This window comes from Diabrotica virgifera, chromosome 3 (genome assembly GCF_917563875.1).
Source record: "Diabrotica virgifera virgifera chromosome 3, PGI_DIABVI_V3a".
NCBI lineage: Eukaryota > Metazoa > Arthropoda > Insecta > Coleoptera > Chrysomelidae > Diabrotica > Diabrotica virgifera.
This window is the reverse complement of record NC_065445.1, coordinates 207523554-207541802: the sequence shown is the minus strand read 5'-3', so window position 1 is coordinate 207541802 and position 18249 is coordinate 207523554. Positions and strand designations below refer to the sequence as shown.

At 32.2% G+C, this 18249-nt stretch overlaps 1 protein-coding gene across 3 annotated transcripts in view; it reads right to left on the bottom strand.

The window, feature by feature from the left end:
* Positions 1-18249, bottom strand: part of LOC126881514 (UDP-glycosyltransferase UGT5-like) — an 83295-nt gene that overhangs the window by 46437 nt on the left and 18609 nt on the right. For all 3 annotated transcript variants that reach the window (XM_050645809.1, XM_050645811.1, XM_050645810.1), the window contains exon 2: positions 967-1201. In XM_050645809.1, coding sequence (XP_050501766.1) covers positions 967-1198 — 232 coding nt within the window. In that variant the 5' untranslated portion in view covers positions 1199-1201. The remainder of the gene's footprint in view (positions 1-966; positions 1202-18249) is intronic.

The window sequence follows — 18249 nt, the reverse complement described above, 5'->3', positions numbered from 1 at the left end:
AGCTCAGTAGGTACTTAAAATAAAATTTCAACTTATATCGCTCGATTTGATTTTTGTATAATTTTTAAAATTGTATTACCCTTCTATTCTTAATTATTAAATTACTAGCTTCTAAATTCACTTGATTTCTGTCTAAAAACAAGTCAAAAGATGAACCTAACCTATCCTGTAGTTATAACATAACTACAGGATAACTTTACGTTAACGATAACTTCGGTCATCCATCACAGGGCTGAATATGAACAAGACCTACGGACAATACTGTATAGCCATTGTTTACAATAGGCAACCTGTTCTTTTTTAAACAATGGTATAGCCAAATGTTTTCCAAGGCCACGTGGGTAGCGGAAATTAAGTTTGGGACTGATTGTTTTTTGAAGAAATATTTTCAGAATAGTATAATATATTATATAAAAGAAACACAAATAGGCATTTATACTTGTCTTAAGTGCCACACTATGTATATACGTGGCTTATATGTGCATATAATGTATAAAGTAAATTTAAAATCGCGATATCTCAGGAATGTTAACTCTTAGGGAAAAAAATGTAAGGACTATTTTTGTAGAGAATGTTAAGATCTACAACTTTCGTTTGATGTTTTTTTTGATAAAACCGTTTTCGAGAAAAATCCAAAAAATCTCCAATTTTGACATTTGACCCCGAATAACTTTTGTTGCACACATGGGATCGATGGGGACTTTTAAAACTTTATTTGTTATGGTAAACTCTAGCTCTCCACCAAAATTTGACTCTCCGGCAATTTTTTTTATTTGCCAACTATTTTGATGTCTAAGTTGACCGGATTATAATCTGATGTTCTCGAATTTTTCTGAGGATATATTTTTTACTAACTGCCCTGACTCATTAGAGTAAGACATCCCCGTTTGCGCTCCCTACCAATATAACTTGTAACGGAAAAACAAACCAACATTAAGGATAATGTAAAAAATAAATTATACATACCTCTTTTTTGTTGTGCTAAACCTGTTAAAACTACATCTTTATAGCCTTTTAACGGATTTTTATCTTCGTAAGGACTAACTACTGTTACTTGGTGTCCAGCTTCTACAAGACCTCTTCCTAATGCATTTCCAAGATAAAAATGGCTAGATGAAACCATTGGGCTAATTATGAGAACATTGTAGTTATGTACTGTGCATATTAATGTAAATAAAATCAAAATAACTGCTTTCATGATCTGTAAAAGAGCAAGAGAAAAATCGGTTAAAATACAGGGTGAGGCAGATAAAGAACCAATTAGAAATATCTCGAGAACTAAAGGTAGGTAACTGAATCTTGAAAATTTTAATTGGGGTGTTTTGAAGAGTGAACAAACAAAATATTTTCATCTATTTGCTACATCCGGTTACACTGGAATTTGCTTATAACTTCGTTGTTTTAATGGGACATCCTGTATATTTTTACATTTTTGGATTCTCCTCAATATCTTCTCTCTTAAAATATGAAGTTTTGTAATATTATGCAGGGTGGTTTAAAAGATTATTTCATTCATAGAGATTCGGACCAATAAAAAGCTGCAAGAATAAAAATTACAGCGAGAAATTTTTTCGATTATTTCATTCATAGGAGGTACTGACCAATAGAAAGCTACAGAAATAAAAATTAAAGTGATAATTTTTGATAATATCCCGTCGTCAAGTATATTATGTCAGATGCCGTTCATTGCTGCGAAAAATTACATTCAGTGACATTAATGACAAATAATGTTTTAAAAATTACAAAAGTGATGACTTTCAACCGTCAAATAAGTATAACAATTATTGTACTAATTTGTACTTAGATAATTAAATTACAATAAAATTTTGGTTTTGAACAGTGTTATTCATAAAATAATCGCAGCAAATTGCACTCGATCTCTAAAATTATTATCGAATTTTTGCCCTCGTGACACTTTGACATAATTTCACTCCCATTCGGGTCGTGAAATTAAAATTGTCAAAATGTCACTCCGGAAAAATTCGATAATTTTAGAGCTCTTGTGCAATTACAGCGTAGCGCTGTAGCTTGGTCCGTCTGTTTTCAGCCTTACGTCAGATGCTTTTAATTACAAGAACAATAATAAGACAATTAATGTTTTACAACTTGTCAAAGAGAACACCATGAACAGATTTAGCAAATATTCAGGCAAATATGTCAATAAAACATTAGTGAAAATCATTTAAAAAGACAGTTTTACTGATGAAATAATCTTATCGAATCTTACCTTAAAAGTTACCGATTTGTTTTGTCCTCATGACACTTTGACATAATTTCACTCCCCTTCATCATCATAATCATACATCTCCAAGTGGAGCAAAGGGCACCTTGCGGTGTTTCAAGTAGCATGGGGAATGATGGTGAGGTTGCTAGTCCCACGCATCATCTGTTGAGTTCCGTCCAATTTTGTTTACTAGTTTTCTCCATTCTCTTCTGTTTTTTGCTATATTTTTTGCATCGTTCCATGTTAAATTATTTTCTTTGAGTTCTTTCTCTATTGTTCTTTTCCACGTATAAGATGGTCTACCCATTCTTCTTTTGCCTTGAGCATTGTAATGTAGAGCTTGTCTAGCAACATTGGTTGCTGGTTTTCGTAAGGTGTATCCTATCCACTTCCATTTCCGTTTTTTATTGTATGTTAATTTCACTTCCCTTAGGGTCGTGAAATTTAAACTGTCAATGTGTCACTCGGGATACAAATTGATAATTTTAGAGCTCTGGTGTAATCAGTACTGTTAACTACGTTTTTTTTTATATAAATTTTGTAGCGATATTCACAGGTTGGCCGTGAAAATATTCAATAAATAATAATTTTTCGAAACTAAATACATATTAATCTGGACTGATCCTTAATTTATTAATATCGAAATAACAAAATACCTACGTTTTTAAGATTGTTGGTGCATTTATTATTAACAAAAACATACAACATTCTACCTAGGTGGCTACGAATTTGATATTAATTTGCTTAAACCTTTGCTTGGCTTAAACATTGTTCTCTTTTTAGTTCCAGTGGCTTTGTTACCATTACTAATATGATTTTTTTCTAATTGGGAACTGATTAGTATGGTTTTTGTGCTAGAAGAGTAAACAAAAATGTACTACTACACTAACTATACAGCGGTCCACATTAAAAATAGAACATTGCGGAGGCAGCCCCATGTATTTCTTATGAACGATAGAAGCGCGCCTATGGCGCCAATGCCATGCCGTACTCGATAGAATTAATCGCATATCGGCAGTCGAGTAGTCACCCATGCCCGAGAGGTTTAGCAACACTGATCTTCATAAGCGCAATGTTCTATTCTTAACGTGAAACGCTGTATAGCAGTAAAAATATATCATCAGCAATTCCCTGATAAATGACAACCAAGGAGAGAAACTTTTCAAAGTTTACTAGAACGGTTTCAACATACTGGGCATTTAGATTACGCGAAATCTGATAGAACAAAAACGGTGGTAAATGCTTAGTGTCACTAAGAGTCTGCATATTAGTACGAACGTTCTAATCTAAGTGTAGTCCATCAAAACCGTTCTAGTACGCTTTGAAAAGTTTCATTTCTTGGTTGTCATCTATCAGGGAATTGCTCATGATAAATCCTTATTGTTAGTAGCACATTTTTGTTTTACCCTCCTAGAACAAAAACCATACTAATAATCAGTTCCTCATTAGAAAAATTCATATTATAATAATGATAAAAAAAGCAACTGGAATACCGAATGTAGCAAATAGATGAAAATATTTTCATCAAATATTTCACTCTTTAAAACCTCTTAATTCTAATTTTCACGATTCAGTTACCTTTAGTTCTCTAGATATTTCTGATTGGCCTTTTTTTTTGCCTCACTCTGTATTACTAGGATGTTTTGTCAGGCGGATCGCTTTTGTCGAAAAAGGCCAATTTCAAGAGCCACAAGCTGAAAGTTTAAAAGCCACCATTCGCTATCTGACTTCTATAGTGGCACATTTTCAAAAATTGTGTTTTGTAATAACCACTACTTAAAAATCACGAAATTTCACTTTATAGTTGAACGAAACCGGCATAAACGTAGTTTGCATAGAATCCCGTAGAGTTTTACCACGTGCATATTTCCCTCAATTTCGCTCGAGCGGCAGCACTATAATACCGGCACATATTTATAGTCTAAGAGCTGGGAGCGGATTTTGTGCGTGATAAGTAATATGGAAAAACTATACGGGGATATGTTGAATTAGTTGTGTACATGACTTTCACCAACGGCCGGAAACCAGAGTGGGGGCCCAGGGTAGTTATAAGGGGTCAAATTCGCGGTTTTTATTATTTTTTTAGTGCACCAAAATTTAGAAATAAGTAGGTCATGACGTACCTAAGTAAAAGCTCTAGGGGCGCAACGCTGCGTGGCCGACAAAGGGTGGGGATAGGGGTGAATATAAAAAATATAAGGGATTTTTTGCGACGTTCGTGATTGAGATAGTGCACCAAAATTTGGGTATAAGTAGACCATGACATAAATAAGTAAAATCCCCAGAGCCGAAAACCAGTGTGGGGGAGGAAGGTAGTTATAAGGGGTCAAAGCCCCGTTTTTTATTTTTTTGTGACGCTCATGATCGAGGTAGTGCATCAAAATATGGGAATAAGAAGGTCATGACGTAACTAAGTAAAATCTAAAGGAGTGGAACGCTTCGTGGCCGAGAAAGGGGTGGGGCAGGGGTGAATAAAAAAATATAAGGGATTTTTTGCGACGTTCGTGATTGAGATAGTGCACCAAAATTTGGTTATAAGTAGACCATGACATAAATAAGTAAAATCCCCAGAGCCGGAAACTATCAGTATCTCGATCATGAGCGTCACAAAAAAATAATAAAAACGGCGACTTTGACCCTCATAACTACCCTCGTCCCCCACTCTGGTTTCCGGCTCTGGGGACTTTACTTAGTAATATCATGGTCTACTTATTCCCAAATTTTGGTCAACTATCTCAATCACTAACGTCGCAAAAAACCCTTTATACTTTTTATATTCACCCCTATCCCCACCCATTTGTCGGCTACGCAGAGTTTCCGCTCCTAGAGATTTTAATTAGTTACGTCATGACCTACTTATTCCCAAATTTTGGTGCACTTTCTCGATCATGAGCGTCACAAAAAAAATAATAAAAACCGCCACTTTGACCCCTTATAACTACCCTCGACCCCCACTCTGGTTTGCGGCCGTTGGTGAAAGTCATGTACACAACTAATTCAACATATCCCCGTATAGTTTTTCCATATTACTTATCACGCACAAAATCCGCTTCTATCTCTCCGACTATTAGTATGCCGTCGACTTTCGATGTGCTTGTGTTGCTTGTACATGGAATACCGGCACATTTTAATAAAACTTAAGTTATGCCACTTTATAATTCTTATAACCTTCAATAAACATATTTTATGTTTTTAGTCTATATGTTTTAGTATATATTTATGTTTTAGTCTAATATTATTTATGTCACCAAAATATAAGGTTGTGTCGCTTTAGAATTTAATTTACTTCAAATACTTTATGTCATGAAAGGACAGTTGTGTCAGTACCTATAGGTTTACTTTTATAGCCGTATAACTTATAAACGGCTAAAGATATAAATATGCGGTTTTCGCTGAAATGTTTTATTTTAGTAAAAGTTTTGTCTGAATGGATTGAATTTTTTATATCGCTTTCAAATACGAAAACAAAAATGGCGGATTTTTTAAAAAAACGTTGTTGACTTTTTTTAAATGGGACACCCAGTATATTTTTTTGTAAATTGAGAGAAAGGTCATTCACCTATCCAGCGATATAAAGTTTTTCAAAATCGGTTGTCAAATCACTGAGTAATTCATTTTTAAAATGAGAGGTGCAACGTGGATATCACACCTAAATAACATAACTAAGCAAATTGATATTACGTTATGTGATTTCCACATTGCATCTCTCATTTTAAAAATTAATTGCTCACTCATTTGACAACCGATTTTAAAAAATTTTGTATCTCTGGATAGGTAAATGACCATTTTTTCAAGTTTCAAAAACCTACTGGGTGTTTTAATAAAAAAAGTCAATAACGTTTTTTTTTCAAAAATCTGCCATTTTTTATTTAAAAGCGATATAAAAAATAGTCATTTACCTGAAAACTTGAAAAACGGTCATTTACCTATCCAGCGATATAAAATTTTTTAAAATCGCTTGTCAAATGACTGAGCAATTAATTTTTAAAATGAGAGATGCAATGTGGAAATCACATAACATAATATCAATTTGCTTAGTTATTAGCCTGGGCCGAAAAAACTGTTTTCTAAAATTCAACTTACCGTAGTGCTAAAAATATGTCTTTGGTGCAAAAAAAACATCCTAAAAAAAATTGGGGCCTTACTCCAATATTTAGCCGCGCCCCTGGGCCCCCAAGGGGGTCAACTTTTTTTGTTCTTTTTTTTTTCACCTCCGTAGTAAAAAAATTGTTGTAAGTAATATTTGTAGTATCATATCAAAAAATAACATTAATATTCGAATATTTAACCGCGCCCCTTCAAAAGAGTCCTCTTTATGCTGTTAGCGTAACTGCTGACGCACTTTTCAAGTTCAATCATCTATAAATAGCGCAACGCATATCTCGGTATTTTCGGTGTTAGAAAGTGTCCCTCTTACACAACTTCACATAAATGCACGAGAGCCGATCAGCCGAGTTCCTTATCAGTTTCGAATTAGTCGTCGTTGTGAGAGCTTTGGTGAAATAAGAATAAAACTATATTTTAAAATGTCTTTTATAAAAAGCCGGGCGAGTGACAGTTGTCCTCTATTCGGAAATGTTAAGGATATTTGTGTGGACAGTTCCGTTCAACTTCCGACTTACCAGGACATAATACAGTGTTATGAAAGTGTTCGTCGTGAACTTAAAGCGGAAGGTAGCAAACAACCTTCTGCAAGTGAAATCGCTAATACCGTGGCAAAAAAAGTTAAAGACATATGGATTCGTGCATCACTTCCAGTTCTAGGACATACGCGTATTTGCGAGATGATTGTAGCTTACAATAAAAAATATCGGACTATTCTTAAACCTTTTAAAAGTAGAAAAACCCCATTTCTCGATGAAAAGTTAAACAAGTTTAAATTAGACTCCCTTAAAATTTTTGACATTTGTGCTTGTAAATGTGTGAACTTAAAGAATTGCAAGTGCGATAAATCACGTAAAATACCAGAAGTAGAGTGGGAATTTATTACCGATCAACGAAATGACAGAAGAATGATAATAGGAGGTATTGATAAAGCTAAAACTGCACAACTTAACAAACAAATGTTAAGAAAAGAAAAAGAGGCAAAGAGATACACTAAAAATGAAACTGATTTCTTATTAAGGAATCATAAGGAATCCTTACCTGGTACTAGCGGCACACAAAAGGTAACTGACATCATTACGGATTCTGATTTGAATGAAACTTCTTCAGAATCTTCTCTTGTTGAAGATAGCGAAGAAGAATTTAAATGTCCTTATGTTGATAAACCTAAGAGGCTTAAAATACTAAAAACAAAGCAGCAAATGAGTACGCCATTGCCTTGTACTGCACAAATAGCGGACCTAACTGGTGCATCTAATAGAACTGTAGCTAAAATTGCATCTGCAGTACTAGAATATATGAAAATAATTGCTCCGGATAAGTTATCTAACGTCATAGATAAAAACAAGGTCCGTAGAGAAATAGAAAAAAATCGAAAAGCTCTTCAGCAGATACCTCTCGCTATCACAGTAAAAGGGTTATACTTTGATGGGCGCAAAGATAAGACACTGCATCAAGTTGACGGAAGACGAACTACGAAACTTGAAGAACATATTTCAATAATACAAGAGCCAGGAAGTATTTACTTTGGACACGTAACTTTACAGACTTCCGGAACTGCAGAACATATTTTTAATGGACTAATTTCATCCTTAGAAAAACAGAACACAGATCTTAATGAAGTAGTAGTAATCGGCTCTGACGGAACCAATGTAAATACAGGATGGAAAAACGGAGTCATTCGCAAAATTGAAAGTCACATTGGCAAACCATTGCAGTGGAGTATTTGTTTGCTACATGCCAATGAGCTCCCTCTAAGACATTTGTTGCAAGAGTTAGATGGCATCACAAAAGGACCTTACACATTTTCAGGTCCGATAGGCACACTTCTTAAAGAATGTGAAACAAGGTGCGTGGTTAAATTTGAATCAATTTCTTGTGTGCTCCCATTTGTGATACAACAAGATTTAAGTAGTGATCAACAATACCTTTATAACATTTGTCTGGCAATTAACGCGGGATATTGCCAAGAAAGCTTAGCGAATAAAACACCTGGAAAAATGAGTCATGCTCGCTGGCTTACAACAGTTAATAGGTTGTTACGGTTACATGTGTCTACAAATGACCCCTCCGAAAATTTAAGAGTGCTTGTAAAGTTCATTATAAAAGTATATGCGCCAATGTGGTTCCAAGTTAAATCTAAACCCGTAATAGAATACGGTGCAATACATTTATGGAATGCGATTAAAGCATCAAGAGAACTTCCAGGTAATGTGCAAAATATATTTCAGAGGGTAATTTCAACCAACTCATATTTTCTGCACCCTGAAAATTTACTCTTAGCAATGCTTTTTGATTCTCATGATCATGTTAGAGAACTAGCAGTGCGTCGAATTATTAAAGCTAGAAAACAAAAATCAACAGAAGTTGTACGATGTTTTAAAATTCCAGACATACAGTTTGACGCTGATGATTATATTGTTTTAATTGATTGGCAAAAGTGTTTTTTATCAGAGCCTCCTTTAACAACGAAGCTTACTGACTATTTCCTTCTTAAGCTAATCAAGGATAAAAGGGCACCCGACTTTATTGACAAATTCCCATGTCACACACAAGCCGTAGAACGGTGTGTGAAAATCGTAACAGAGGCTTCGGAAAAAGTATGTGGAGAAACGACAAGAGACGGCTATATTAGGGCGAAACTAAATGCTAGAAAAAAGTTACCAGAATTTGAAAACAAAAATCAGTATTTTAAAACAGAAGATTTAAAATAGAAAAATAAGACAGGTGGGTGGGAGGGAGGAGCTTGAGGTGTAGCTACCTCCACGTGGTAAGCTCTGGGTTGGTTTGATCTATTAAAGTATTTTTTTGCAATGCAAATAAAAATTAATTACAAACAGTACATTTAAATGATCAAATCAAGCGAAATGCTACACAAACTAGTCTCTCTTTGATGTTTTCACTACACTTAAACTGTGCGGGGCGCAGTTTAAAATTCAGATATCCATTTTATTTTTTAACAGCTTACTTTTGACAATATTTGAAAGGATTTTTTCACTACAAAAATAATCAGTAAACGAAAAAAAAAATTGGGCCCTTGGGGGCCCCAGGGGCGCGGCTAAAAATTCGAATACCGGCCTGAGTTTTTTTCTGTCTTATTTTTATTACAAAAGACAAATTTTTTACTATACGGAGTTCCACTTTTACAAAAAAAAAATTTTTTTGCCCATTTCGGCCCAGGCTATTAGTTATGTTATTTAGGTATGTGATATCCATGTTGCACCTCTCATTTTAAAAATTAATTACTCAGTGATTTCACAACCGCTTTTAAAAAACTTTATATCGCTGGATAGGTAAATGACCTTTCTTTCAATTTACAAAAAAATATACTGGGTGTTCCATTAAAAAAAAAGTCAACAACGTTTTTTTTCAAAAATCCGCCATTTTTGTTTTCGTACTTGAAAGCGATATAAAAAATTCAATCCATTCAGACAAAACTTTTACTAAAATAATACATTTCAGCAAAAACCGCATATTTCTATCTTGAGCCGTTTAGAAGTTATAGCTAGTTAAAATGGGGGAAAATATAAGTGGACACCCGGTATTTCTCTTAAAATGTAAGAAGGAGAATAATGTAAGAAAAAAACGAGAAAAAGGAAAGTCCAACCTTCTCAGCGGATAAAAAACCGAATTAAATACCTCCGAAAGTCTGGATAATTTAATGTACGACAGGAAGATAGGCGTTCCAGCCAGATCAGTTAAAGAGCCGCGTGGCATCACAAAATGCAGGCAAACATGTACCAGAAATTCACAGAAGAAGAGAGACTAGCGTTTCTTAAGTTATACTGCGATTTGGGAGACATTTTCAAGCAGCGAAACTATAGATATACAGTATGTCCCTTTAAGTTGTATCCATATGGAAAACTTTTTTATTATTAATTTTACGAAAAAAAGTTAATATTTATAAAAAGCTCTGCATGGTCCAAAACCAAAGATTTAACCATCAAATATCAAATTTTTTGAATATTATACGAGGTATGTCAAAAAGTTTGAATTTCACTCAAGAGTAAAGTAGGTTTATTTGGTTTCACCCCTATTCAGCGGTCCCCATAAGCGCGGCCCCCGATTGAGCGGTCTCAATACAGCGGTCCCCGTTTCAGCGGTACCCCGATTCAGCGGTGCCCGATTCAACGGTCCCCATAAACGCGGTCCCCAACAGAGCGGTCTCAATAAGAAAATAATATGACAATGATAAGTAATTAGTTTTATTGTAGGATATTATTTTAACCTATTCTTGTTTGAAAATATACAGGTAATATCTAAGTATCTGGTATATACCCCAGTTAATAGGGAAAAAAATCATCGATTTCACGTAAAAATGTTCTACAGGGTTTTCAAAGTTTTAAACGGTAGATGAGGGATAACTGATGATAATTCCGTGAAGACGTACAGCTGATTTTGCTTTTTTTTAAACAATTGTAAAGAATGAAAAAAGCAGTTTTTTGACTATAAAACGTTTCTTGTACATTTTAGAGAAAAATGTTTCAAATAAATGTAGATCTTAAAAAGTTCTTTAATTTGGTGGTAAGCATATTGTAATATATAAATAGTTGACCGAGACAATTGCAAAGAACCCTCATTTTTGCAGTAAATTATAAATATTAATAACTTTACTTTTTTGCACAATTAATGAGTTATTTAAGTGTGCTAAATTTCAACCAGATCGACCAAATAGTTTATAAGTTATTCAATTTGTTTATCCCAGAGAGCAATTGTTTATACAACTGTTCTTGCCCTACAGTGACTCAGTGAGATATTTAGCAGATCGCAGTCGATTATTTGAGACTTAATTTTAAGACGTATTAAAAAAATTTTAACATTTTATTGAAATTGTTATTAAAAAAACTGAAAAAGACCTGACTTTTTAGCTTATAAACAATTAGAATAACTTAGATATTTTTTATGTTCCGTGCTTGCATGTAGGCTCAATGAAAAGCTGATGAAAAAATGCATATAAAAAAAAATAATTTTATATGACAAACAGAAATCAAGTTAGCATTTATTTTTTAATAAATCATATTTTCGTTGTTCATACAAATTAAGAGCTGAAAATTGAACAGATTGTATACAGTACGTAAATCGTTCGGCTGGACATAGGGATTATACATGGAGATAACTGTGGCAACTGCGGTAACCTGTGTTAGTTGAAGCTTCTGTTCGAGTACGAGTTTTTGGTGCAATAGAGCTGTTAGAACGAATATAATGAGTGAATTTTGAAGCAAGGCTGTCCATAAATAAATCGAAAACAAAGTTTATGATTAATGAGTTAATAATTTTACTTTAATTTTTAAAATATTTATTTTTAAAAACTAATTTCAAAACTAAACAATTTTCCCATTACCTTAGGCCAAAAATATTTAGCTACTACATTGTCATATTTTGACGTTTATTTGTGTCAGAGTTATCGATTTTGAGGTTAATGCCGCTTAATGCTAACAAATATATTGTCATCGAGAGAGCTCAGTTGCCACACTTGTCTCAATATAATACAATGTATGTATTTATGTATCTAAATATGTATAATGTATGTTCCCTATGTCCAGCTGAACGATTTACGTACTGTATGAGAATCTACATTTTATGATCCAGTTTATGAACTGCCTATGCAGTGAAATAATAAAAAGTTGTGACCATTTAAAATGATGCAAAATCATTGAAAAATCAATTGATTACTTTTTTTTTAATTATTTAATTTTACAATTATTTCGGAAGGATTCTGTAAATTTTATTAAATAAAGTATATTATTAAGATAAATATATAATAAAAAATACACATTAAAAAAGAAAAAAATAGTTTTATATGACTAGTAGAAATCAAGTTAACATTTGTTTTTTAATAAATCATACTTCAATTGTTTACAAATATTAATAGGTAAAAATTGAAAGATTTTATATAAGAATCTACATTTTATATTCTAATTTATGGATTGTATATGCAGTGAGTAGAGGGAAAGCGAGGACCAGGAAGGCGAAGGATTTCCTGGCTTAAAAATCTACGAACGTGGTTCAACACAACCACTACAAATCTTTTCAGAGCAGCAGTGTGCAAAGTGCAGATTGCCATGATGGTCGCCAACCTCCGAAACGGATAGGCACTACAAGAAGAAGAAGAATATGCAGTGAAATAATAAAAAGTAAGGACCCTTTTAAATTAAATGGAAAATCCCTGAAAAGTAAATTGATTACATTTATTATAAAAGTTATTGAATTTTACAATTATTATTATTTTGTAAGTCACTTACACACGTAAAAACACGTGTAGTTCATATGCTGTCAAAGTCAAAGGTGACTTGACAATTTATTTTCGGTATGGTGTGGACTAACTGGACTAATCAATAATTGTGTTCGCATATGGAAACCGTGAAATAAAGTTAACGCTGTGGCATTATTTTTAATGCCTTTTTACATTTTGTCACTCTAACTATAAACAGCCGTTTTAAGTGCAACAAACCGGTGTAATATTAGGAACTTTAAAAATGGGGCGTAGAAAAAGCTCTTTTTGAGTAGTGGTTGTAAAAAAAAATGGATTTTACTCACTGTTTTTTTGGTGCGGAAAATGTGATTTTCCGCACGCTAGTAGAAAAAATATTTTTTTTACTTCTAACAAATTGATTTGATAAACCCGCTCTCCCTCTTTCGATAGGTACCCGCAGAATCATCCTAAGTAAATTGGTTTATGTAGAATAATGTTATAAATATTTAGCCTCTAGGATAAACTTTTACAATTTTACAAAAACTATTGCATGAATTAATCTAAAATTTTTTTTGCAAATTATTTACTATATTACCCTACTTTTTATGCAATTGCAAAGCTATATATAGGGTGATTTTGGGACAATTTATTGTTTATTTTATAAAATTCATTTTTTATTGTTAAAGCTACTGTCCCCAAGAGGGTCCTGTTTTTACTCATTTTCCTGAAAGATGCCTCTCAAACGACATGCTGCAGAACCAAACGTCGCTGAAACGGGTCGGTGGAATCGAGAACCGCCGAAACGGGGACTGCTGAAATGGGTACCGCTGAACCGGGGACTGCTGAAAAGGGTCGGTGGAATCGAGAACCGCTGAAACGGGGACTGTTAAAATGGGGTCTTACCGTTTATTTTTCACAATATTGAAAATTGCTATTATGAAAAGTTGTTTGGAATTAAAACTGTATTCTAGTGTGCAATAACATCCTTCTAATTAAATTTTTTTTTTTTTGAAAAATTATGGATAAGTAGCATTATTTTCAGTTATTTTAATTCAGATAACTCTTTTATTATTAATTTTACGAAAAAAAGTAATTCCTAATAAAAAGTTATGCATGATCTAAAATCTAAAATACAACCATCTTATGTCAAATTTTATCAATTTTATGCGAGGTGTGTCAAAAAATATGAATTTCGCTCAAGAGTAAAATTCGTTTATTTTTCACAATATCGAAAATTGTTATTACAAAAAGTTATTTGGAATTAAAAATTATGTTTTAGTATGTAATTACATCCTTCTAATTGAAATATTCTGTACTATAAGGGACTTTACTTTTGATCTAAATTTAGCTTTTTTGGCATACCTCGTATAAAATTGATAAAATTTGATATAAGATGGTTGTATTTTAAGTTTTAGACCATCCAGAACTTTTTATTAAGAATCAGTTTTTTTCGTAAAATTAATAATAAAAGAGTTATCAGAATTGAAATAACTGAAAAAATAATGACAGTTATCCATAATTAAAAAAAAAATTCAATTAGAAGGATATAATTGCATATTAGAATATAGTTTTTAATTCCAAACAACTTTTCATAATAGCAATTTCCAATATTACGAAAAATAAAGCTACTTTACTCTTGAGTGAAATTCAAATTTTTGGACATACCTCGTATAATATTCAAAAAATTTGATATTTGATGGTTAAATCTTAGGTTGTGGACCATGCAGAGCTTTTTATAAAGAATCACTTTTTTTCGTAAAATTAATAATAAAAAAGTTTTCCACATGGATACAACTTACAGGGACATACTGTATAATAGCATTGATGCAACAGGTTAATGTAGCAAAAAGTGGTGGAAGAACCAATAACAATGCTTTTCATTTTGTTAAACAATGTACAAAATAAGAGTGTGCAAAGTTTTTTTCACTTCGACTTTAGGTATTACTTTAGGTCTTTAAGCAGAAGTCTTTAAGTTAAGTGATGTTTAAATACTGAAAGTCGAAAAGGATAATCCTAGCATTTTCCTATAAAACTTCTTTTAATGAATCTTATTATTTTAAAACCGTCAACTTATTCAAAGAAATACCAACCAGAAATCCCAACAAAATATCCTCTTTTAAATATATTGGAATTAATAGGATCTATCAAAAAAAAAAAATTCCAATTGCCAGAAAAAAGTATGAAGATTTAACCTATCTTATTTGATCCAATGGAATTATTAAAAGCCACAGTGAATTTTACATCAACTTACATTCCACGGTTTTATTCTTGTAAAGGTTTTTAAGATTATTTTTTAGTTATTAGTAAGAAAAATATTGTTGTGCTCATAATAGTATAACTTTGTGTCACTACTTACTACCACCTTTGCCAAACATACTATAAAAATTTGAATTCAATACTGGCATATTCATATCAAAGTTCTCGAAATTCATACAATGAAAAAAATGTAATATGTAACCCTTCATTATCAAGTATTTGGTTTTTTCTGTCGACCTCTTATCCATAAATTAATGGTAATTTTTAATGGTATTTTATGATATCATGAAACTTCATAGTCAATTATTTCTTCATATTTCAAAACTTCATATTTTCTTCAAAACTTCATATTTATTTATATCTAACAATAATTTTCACACTAGAAAGTCGGGCTTAGCTTACCTACCTAGAAAGCCGGAAGGGATCATTTTGGCCCCACGTTCTTTAATCAATTAAAACTCACTTTAAAGAAATTAAATCTACTCTAGACAATATACCTAACCTAATTTTATTTTTTACTTTCATTGTTTAACACATTCGCTGCCTATCAAAAACATTCGGAATACCTACCATACAGTTTGCAGTTTTTGACATTTGCCACACATTGCCTTGTTACAGCCGCGGTAATGATTGGAAGTATGATTTCCTTTACAAAATATTTTCAGCTAATATTTTTGTCGTTTTTTGGATAGTTACAGTGATAGTTGTTGGTAGACCTGGTGCTGCTAGGCGTAGTTCCAGATTTCGGGAGGCAAGGTATGGGGCCCATAATTCTTCACACAGCCGAAGAATAAACTTACAAAGACTGAGTCTACTTCCAGTTATTTCTTTATAAACAATCCATGCATTTTTTGCTTCCAAGTCAAGAGTATTATAAAGTCTTGAAGTTACTTTCGTAGTATAAAGACTCGTCATTTGGTCCTCTACACCCACAATTGTATCTTTGTGTTCAGTTGTGTGCACCAACAATTTTATCTTTATTACGTAGATGATCAGTACTAGTATAAGGGTAACCATTTACAATAAATATACATAAATATAATTTTACCCATCCGACAGAAATTTGAAAGAAAGGCTCGTCGAATTTTCCAGAAAACCACAATAAATTACACAGGGCCAATTTGGCCCCTTTAGACTTTTATGGTAGATTTGTTAGAAAAAACCGTTTAATAAATTTAGTAAACAATATTTTTTTGTGTTAAACAAGTCTTTGTATCAAAATATTAAAAGTCATATATTATGAAAATTTTTCTCTTTGATTCTGGCCTTGGTTTAGAACTAGAACCTTTAGCCACGTAATTGTATAACTTATCACTAACTCAGGTGTAATGTGTAGTGTGTGTGTTGAGTAAGTGTCTTGTTACTTTGCAAAGTCGACGTCATTGTCTTTGCAAAGAGACGCTAATTTTATCCGAACGTCTGCGGTCCCTCCGGTGAGTACCGATCCCAAAAATATGAAATTATTATTGCCTCAAATAACAAAAACTACAATAACTTCAAACCGCAACAGGGGCCACATTGGCCCCTCCGACTTTTTAGTGTTAAGCAAATTATAATTAAATGGGTTTTCTTCTTTTTTTTTAGTTTATATTGTGGTTTTGTCGTAAAATTCTCACTTTAAGCGTAAAATGCAAATAAACAATTAAAAATGACGAAAAAAGCCAAATACTGAGTTTTTAGAGACCATTTTTCATTTGGCTGGACCTCGAATTAAAAAAAGGAGATAAAAGAGTAGGTTAGGTAGTTTCAAAATACGTAATTCTATTATTTGATTTTATATGGCATAACTTGTTGTCAGCTGTTGCTGACATAAATTGCTTTTTTTTTTCGAAACCACTTTTTGTTTTCATAATCTGGGTTATTTTAAGATGAAAGTTATCCTTGTGATTTTTTCGTAAAATGCTTACTTTAACACGAATTTAAAAAAAATATCAGATAAATCCTTAAGTACTTTCAAAATACGTAATTCCGTATACGTAAATTCCGTATACGTAAATTTTGATTTTATATGACACAAATCAGTTTAAAAAATCCATAAACAAATTGATATAGATACCGTTACGTTTTGGGATATACAGAGAGAGTCTGTAATTTGGAATAAATTCAATATCTCAAATACTCATTGTTTTTTTGAAAAATGCTCAGACCCGTCGATTAGTATTTCAAATTGTCCTTTTTGACATACAATAATAATGTATACAGGGTGTCCCAATTTAGAGATACGACGTCATCGTTAATTTTCTTAAATGGCAACACTGTCATTTTAATAACTATTTTGATAGGGTGTGTAAAGTTATACACAACTGCAAAATATCAAATTTTTATTCTCTACCATTTATAAGATAATAGAAAATAACAAAGTTATGTCTGTAATTTGGAATAAATTCAATAATTAAAATACTAATAATTGTTTTTTTGAAAAATGCTCAGACCCGTCGATTAGTATTTCAAATTGTAATTTTTGACGTACAGTAATAATGTATACAGGGTGTCCCAATTTAGAGATATGACGTCGTCGTTGATTTTCTTAAATAGCAACGCTGTCATTGTGGTAGCTATTTTGATAGGGTGTGTAAAGTTATACACAACTGCAAAATTTCAAATTTTTATTCCCTACCATTTACAAGATAATAAAATATAACAAACTGATGAAAAACAAGTAATCAAATAATAATTGAATTTAATTATTTCAATTAAGAAAATACTCATAATGTTGCCCTCAATTATTGTCAAATTGTCAATGGGCAACGTTATGAGCATTTGCTTAATTGAAATAATTAAATTGAATTATTATTTAATTACTTGTTTTTCATAACTTCGTTATTTTTTATTATCTTGTAAATGGTAGGGAATAAAAATTTGAAATTTTGCAGTTGTGTATAACTTTACACACCCTATCAAAATAGCTATCAAAATGACAGTGTTGCCTTTAAGAAAATCAACGATGACGTCATATCTCTAAATTGGGACACCCTGTATACATTATTATTGTATGTCAAAAAAGACAATTTTAAATACTTATCGACGGATCTGAGCATTTTTAGAAAAAACAATTAGTATTTTAATTATTGAATTTATTCCAAATTGCAGACATAACTTTGTTATTTTTTATTATCTTCTAAATGGTAGAGAATAAAAATTTGATATTTTGCAGTTGTGTATAACTTTACACACCCTATCAAAATAGCTATCAAAATGACAGCGTTGCCATTTAAGAAAATCGACGATGACGTCATATCTCTAAATTTGGACACCCTGTATACATTATTATTGTATGTCAAAAAGGACAATTTGAAATACTAATCGATGGGTCTGAGCATTTTTCAAAAAAACAATTAGTATTTGAGATATTGAATTTATTCCAAATTACAGACAATCTCTGTATATTATGTTTGCTTGCAAATTATTAATACATTATAAATACATTTGATACGGCCAGTTCTTAATTAGTGAAGCGAAGCCAAACAATAAA